This window comes from Malus sylvestris, chromosome 3 (genome assembly GCF_916048215.2).
Source record: "Malus sylvestris chromosome 3, drMalSylv7.2, whole genome shotgun sequence".
Taxonomy (NCBI): domain Eukaryota; kingdom Viridiplantae; phylum Streptophyta; class Magnoliopsida; order Rosales; family Rosaceae; genus Malus; species Malus sylvestris.
In genome coordinates, this window is record NC_062262.1 from 26,173,859 (window position 1) to 26,180,325 (window position 6,467).

At 35.0% G+C, this 6,467-nt stretch overlaps 1 protein-coding gene across 1 annotated transcript; it reads right to left on the reverse strand.

Annotated features, from left to right (window-relative positions):
* Nucleotides 1–3,838: 3,838 nt before the first annotated feature.
* Nucleotides 3,839–6,263, reverse strand: LOC126615871 (GDSL esterase/lipase At5g55050-like). The gene is made up of 5 exons (XM_050283797.1): nt 5,790–6,263; nt 5,536–5,675; nt 4,783–5,016; nt 4,440–4,683; nt 3,839–4,249 (listed from the first exon to the last, which is right to left on the reverse strand). Exons 1-5 carry the CDS (start codon nt 6,055–6,057, stop codon nt 4,029–4,031), a joined length of 1,107 nt encoding a protein of 368 aa, XP_050139754.1. The 5' UTR covers nt 6,058–6,263; the 3' UTR covers nt 3,839–4,028.
* Between the last annotated feature and the right edge of the window lie 204 nt (nt 6,264–6,467).

The window sequence follows — 6,467 nt, forward strand, 5'->3', positions numbered from 1 at the left end:
TTTAGCTAATTGATTAGCCAAATAATGGAATATAAAACATATTAAATAAATTAGGTTTTGGGAATTACCTTATAGAAAGGATTTGATGAAATAGGCTTTAAATTGTTACCTATTTTGGGCACTTTTGACTTGGTTGAAAGATGATTGCCCACTGCTCGCGCGTAGGAATCCCGGTATGCCTCAAGGGTATTTTTGTCCTCTTTTGTCCAAAAATCCACGTGGCGCCTAGTTAATGAAGCTAGTGACAATATATGTAACAAGGACATTTTCTTATTAGGATCTTTGTGCAGAATCATTGGAGTGTTTTTGTGCAAATACCATACTGAATGTTGTTGTCGATATTGAACTTAAGTTTGTTCTATGGTCGCCTCTTGCTGATTTTTTGGTCTCTTTCACATTGATAGCCATTAGTTATGCCTCTAATCTAGAAATTCATTGCAAATCTACACATATTGACCAAAAAATAAAAAATAAAAAAAATAAAAAAAATAAAAAAATCTTTTTTTTTCGGGTAGCTTTAGTTGTTTTCATGTCGCACATAGAAAGTGTTGGTTGTGGGATTTGCGCACAACTTAGAATCATGATGTAGTCAACTAGGGTTTTAAAATATTTTAAAAGACTTTAGAATCATGATGTAGTCAACTAGGATTTTAAAAGATTTTAAAAGAATCCATTCAAATACAAGGGTAGTCAATTAAAGGATTTTAAAAGACTTTAGAATCTTGATGTAGTCAACTGAGATTTTAAAGGATTTTTATAGAGTCCATGCAAATCTATAGGTATTAAAAAATTCATAGATTTTGAATGATTTCTTTCAATAAGAGATTTTGTAGGATTTGAAAATGGATTATAAGCATAACAAAATCCTACCTCCATCCCTAGGATTTCTTTTCAAACCCCTCACTCTTTCTCTCTCTCTCTCTCCATTCTGTAACTCAATCTTTCTTCCTCACTCTCCATTTTCTTTCAGACATAGAACTTGCCAACCTAATTTCCTTTCACGTTCATCTATAACCGTCCTAGTTGCAAACTTTAATTTTTTGAATTGTACAATATTTTTTGAATTTTTTATTGGGAACTTTAACGAAAAGCTCTCGGTACTATTCACTTTAACGAAAAACCATATTTTTACACTAAAAAGTCAATCATGGTACTATTCACTTTACCCTTTATTTGTCATTTTCATTAGAACTCAAAAATTTTAAGCCATTTTCATTAGTTTTCCTTTTTTTATTTCCTTTATTTTAGACCGTGTAATAGTATTTCTTGTAATGCTTTGATGGGAAGTGTTAATAACCACTAGCAATTCTTCTAATGATTATGTGTTCTATCTGAATGTGTTAATTTTTTACCAAGTTAATTGAACGCTTTGAAATTACTACTAAGAATCTTATTACCAATTCAAGCTTTCTGTTTTTCTTCGTGTAATCATGTTATTGTAAGGGTCAAGCATCTTCCAAAGCCTATTTATATTGGTAACTGTACTTATACTAAATAACACATTATGAACTAATCAATTGTTGAGGAAAAAGGGTTATTTTTTAGACATTTGATTTAAGAAGCACTACTTGTTTTGATTAGTTAAAATTATTTTTCATAAAGAAATCACAATTCAAATGAGAAAAGAAAAGAAAATACATATTTGATTGGTTTATATTTCCATATCAATATACTTATGCTTACGTTTTTTTTTTTCTTCAGATTGTACACTGAGAAAAGAATTTATGTTGTAGGAGTCAAAAAAGAAATCCTAAGGAATCCATAATAATCTGTCAAAATCCATATAGAATTGTAGAATATATTAAAATCCTTTGAAATCTGTCACTTAAAAAAGTCCATTAAAATCCTCTGAAATCCAAATTGACTACACCCCCCTTAGTTGTTTTCATGTCGCACATAGAAAGTGTTGGTTGTGGGATTTTCACACAACTTTTCCTGCATGAGTGATGAACTCTTGTTAATTTGAAAGTGCCTTAGCAAAGCTTTGGATAAGCTCTTAAGCTCTCTTACAAATTTGGTTGATTTCAAGCGTGCCACTGTTGGCCAAGAACAACAGATTGTTTGTCTAATAGGTCATTTGCTTTCGCCACAAGTAAACTGGCCTTCTTATCAAAAGATTGTTCTTATGGAGGGGTTAAGTCCATATTTAAGTTCTTTTTTATGCCTTGATGATAATGACTTTATATTTTTTTTTTGTATAGAATGCCAACACACTGACCACAAACTTATCAAAGATGATCCAAACCAGTTTGCAATCCTGGTAAGAAAGTAAAGACAGGAAGCCGAGTAAAGAATAAGTGAAAACTGAAAGAGAAGTGCTTGTGAATACTTAAGAAATGTTAACCAAAAGGACATTAAATAACATGAAATGATAAAAACTTGAAAGTAAATGATAAATCCAAGACATCGGGCAAAGTTTAAACCTATTAAAGTAAGTTCAGATGCATATCAGGCCAATTGTTCCAAATATAAGGATTATTTTGAGAAGGGAATTTAATACAGAAAAATCGATCTACAAAGGGAAGTAGCAGAACTATAAATACAAATGAATGTTTGAACTACAAAGGGAATAAGTAAAAAGTAGGTTGCAGAGTTTTTAGAAGTCTTTTTGTAAGATTAGTTGAGTGCTCTCTTTCTTCAATGCCTCTGCCGTCTTTTTATAGAAATTGCGCCTTTCTTTCAAAGTAAGTTCTTAGTTCAGGTCCAAGTGGTTGATGTGATTTTGTCCGAGGATGAGCTTCCCACTTGGATACTTGAGCTTTGATGCCCTTGTATTTACGATTTTGTTATCGGACGGGTACTTGATGAACCACCCAAACATGCCACGTCAAAAGTACTTTAAAACTTTGGGTTGATTACTGTTGATCTGTGTCAAAATTAAATACCCAATAGGCAAACCAAGCGAATTTGGAGAACCGTGATTTCGAAGGTGCGGACGGAGCTTTACAGACGGTATCTTTCTCACATTAAGTGTTGTGCTTGTATGATATTTGACATATGAATAACAATCGTAGTTTCTGTTTCTCTTTAAGAATATTCTCCGCAATTGGAAGCAAGCTTATGAGTGCCGAAAAGTCAACACTTATGATTGATTTGCATCAAGTAGGGATGGCTCAAATAGGGTTCCGTGTGCTAAATTGTAATCATATTGTGTGTGATTAGTAATTTAGGCATCATTCTTAGTGCTAAGAGTATTTTAAGAAGGCAGAGTACTTGTTACTGCAAGAGGAACAACGGGAAAAGGTCTTTGTGCCTCGTGGATGAATTTGGTAAAGGTATTCCTTCAGAAGCTTGGTGGAACCATAAACTACTTGGTTTCACATGATGACCCCCAAAGGGTTGCAGTGCTGTACAATGAGAATGTATCATCTATGGGTCAGCAATACTTACCAGGTTTTAATCCCAAAACTGAATATGTGGTTCAGATTATAGAGTAAAACTGCCTCTACGAAACCATGAGATGGAATGCGGCAATTCCATACTACGCCGGAATAACATTTTACTTTGTTTTTTCTTTCTTCTTCATTTAAATGCAGATTGTAGTGGACAAGATGCTGGCATTTGATCTTCACAAACGCGACATAAGTTTTTTCTGATAAGAACATGAATCAGAAATACATTATTTAAACCCGAAAGTTGTATCTTTATCCTTTTTTTTTTTCAAGAAACTTTTTGCTTTGCTTTGCAGAAAATTTTCCCAAGAATGAGTGCAGGAAGATTAAGAGAAAGGTTGAATCATTGGGCCATTTACTTCTTTTATCACATTTTCTCCTATTTATATAACTCAAATTGATCGATTTTGATATTATGTGAAGCGGATGATGCTGGAATATAATCGTTTCCTTTGCTTTTCGAAATCTGTCATGGTGCTTTGCTTCTTTTGTGATGGTACAGACAGAATTTCATTGATTCACTCTTTAATGCACATGAACTTAATTATCCCAAGTATAACCTCCTAAGAAGGCCAATCTATGCACTATTAGACACGCTAGTTACACGGTGACTATTATATCGAGCAGCCCGAGTTTTTATAGAGCAATTAACTCCTTCACAGTCATTGGGGATGAGTATTCTGAAGGGCCATCAAAAAGTTTATCCGTTATGATGCCATGAGTTGCCTGTGTAGGATGGTAAAAATCCCAGAAGACATGGTCCCTCCTGTTGGAGCACAAAGATGAAATTGGTGTGCAAGGACCCTTGGCATTACGCTTCCCAATCCCACAGCATGCAGCTCCAACCTCTGTAAATCCTGAAATCGAATAATAAATTTTTGGTTTGTCAGTTAACTTCAAATTCTTCCTTTAGTTCTTACAAAGGTGGGAAAATATCTAGCTTATCATGAACCGCATATGTTCAAATTGACGGTTTGACGACACATGCTAGACGGAATGGCCATAGATTGTTTGCGCTTATAAAGAAGAAAATGAACATATGAGTACCGTAAGAAGCGGGGTTTTGAACGATGTTAGTCAAGACAGTGTAAGTGTCAAAGAGGGTGTAGCTTATGCCCAACGCCGGTTTCAATTGCTGCAACATGGACTTAAGGGCTTCGTTGTACATGACAGACAATGAGTTTGCACCATCATTGCACTCTCCTGTACTTGAATTCCTTTGCGACGGACAGCATCCAACCGGCCCAGTCCCGATGACTACAAATTTTTGCGCTCCTAGAGCATGTATTCTCTGCCGAACAACAAACAAAGCAAGAAACACGTTGAGCATTGAAGTGCAACAGAAGTTTCACCATGCAAACATGGAGCTAAGGTAATGCGTGCTTGTTACCTGTAATTGTTCCTTTAGATTCGACACCATCAAATCCGCGTACTGCTGAGGTGTGTATTCATTTTGGAGTTTGGGTTTTTTAACGTAGTCGAATATGTCATTGCTTCCAATCACAATTAAAAACAGAGATTTTGAAAGATGGTCATTGGCGCCCTTGGATCCTAATTGTAGCCCAATGTTTTGATGCACTTCTGAGTAGTAGTTTACTTGGTATGACAAAGGTATCGACTGACGCTGTGACAACAAGAGCAATATATATAGGTCAGGCATTAATCGTTGGACAAAGCTATTCTATTTGTCCTTCACAACTCAAGTCACATCATAAAGCGTTATATTCAAAAAAGATATATTTTTAGTGATAAACATATTAGATTTCTCATGTTTAGATTCTCTTAGCATAGCTTCTTGTTTAAAAGTAAAATTATAATGCACACTACCATATAATATTACTATTTTATTCAAATTATAACGTAAATAGTAACACCGTGTCACAATGTTCTTACTACATAAAAATTTCTCCTGATTTTGCGGACTTCACTTTGAACCACATAAGGTGTTGGTATAGAATAACACCCAACTTTTCTTTTAAAAGCTTTTCACTAACTTTCACAAATAGGGTTAAATGGATCCCACCCAGCTAATATAAAAAAAGGAATTGGGTTCTAAAGCATTTTTAGTGGAACGGAATATACTACAAGTGCTGAAGAAAGAGTGATTTTTCTTTTGAAAGAGTGCTGAAAACATTTCACTTACATATTGTTCATCTGAGCCGTTGAAGATTCCAGCTCCTCCGGAGGCGAAGCTAACTCCGTTGACGAAGGATGCTTTTTGCTTGTTGGACTTGGAAACAAGCGACAGATATGGTGGCGATGTTGGTAACCCGACTTTCTCAGCTGCCAAACAAAATATAACAAGATTGTATACTACATACCGTAAGTGCCTCTCGTTCTCTCAACATGCATAATGTCACTAGTCATAATTATAAGCTGAAATAATATTAAACCTACCAATAAAATCTGCAGAGTTTTTTCCATTGCCAAACCTCCCAGTTGCTACTTTGTCAGGATAATCAACCCCATTATGAGGAAAATTTGCCTTGACGACAGAGATTTTTAGGTAATCGTTGTTACCAACGTCGATTAACGAGTCTCCAAACACATATATGGCCGGAACCATCTGAGCTTCTGAGAGAGTGACGAAGAAACCAAAAGTGACGAGAGAGAAGACGACGACGAAGAAAGCCTTAGGCAAAACATTAGTGTGACATTTAGCCATGGTTATGGACAAACTGTGTGCAAAAGCTCCCTCAAAATTTGGTATGCTATGTTTTTGTGTGATAGTTTTGAGGGAAATGAACAAATCGGTGTCCTCTTATAGGGGGGATAAGTTGATGAGTTACGTATGAAGGAGACATTTTTGCCGTGTGGGCTCGATCAGACTTTATAATTTGTTCTTCAACTCTTGTTTGTCTCTTCCCAAAAGATCAAACTTTTGTCATTGGAATTTACTTTTATTAATACAAGTAATGTCTTTTGAATAACTAATCCTTTTTTTCTTAATTTAATTGTTAGAACATCTCGTTACCAGTTTCATTAATCATGATCGTCTATCACCATTGATCATTCTCATCATTCCTTGATTGTTCTTTTGGTTAACTACCAATTTCTCCGTTGATTTATGTTGGA

What these genes read in the sequence shown, in the direction of transcription:
- LOC126615871 (XM_050283797.1), bottom strand. Translation starts at nt 6,057, where the DNA reads ATGGCTAAATGTCACACTAATGTTTTGCCTAAGGCTTTCTTCGTCGTC. An exon ending in AAACTCTGCAGATTTTATTG is followed by an intron (nt 5,676 to 5,789) that starts GTAGGTTTAATA and finishes TTTGTTTGGCAG; the next exon opens with CTGAGAAAGTCGGGTTACCA. An exon ending in ACGGCTCAGATGAACAATAT is followed by an intron (nt 5,017 to 5,535) that starts GTAAGTGAAATG and finishes TTGTTGTCACAG; the next exon opens with CGTCAGTCGATACCTTTGTC.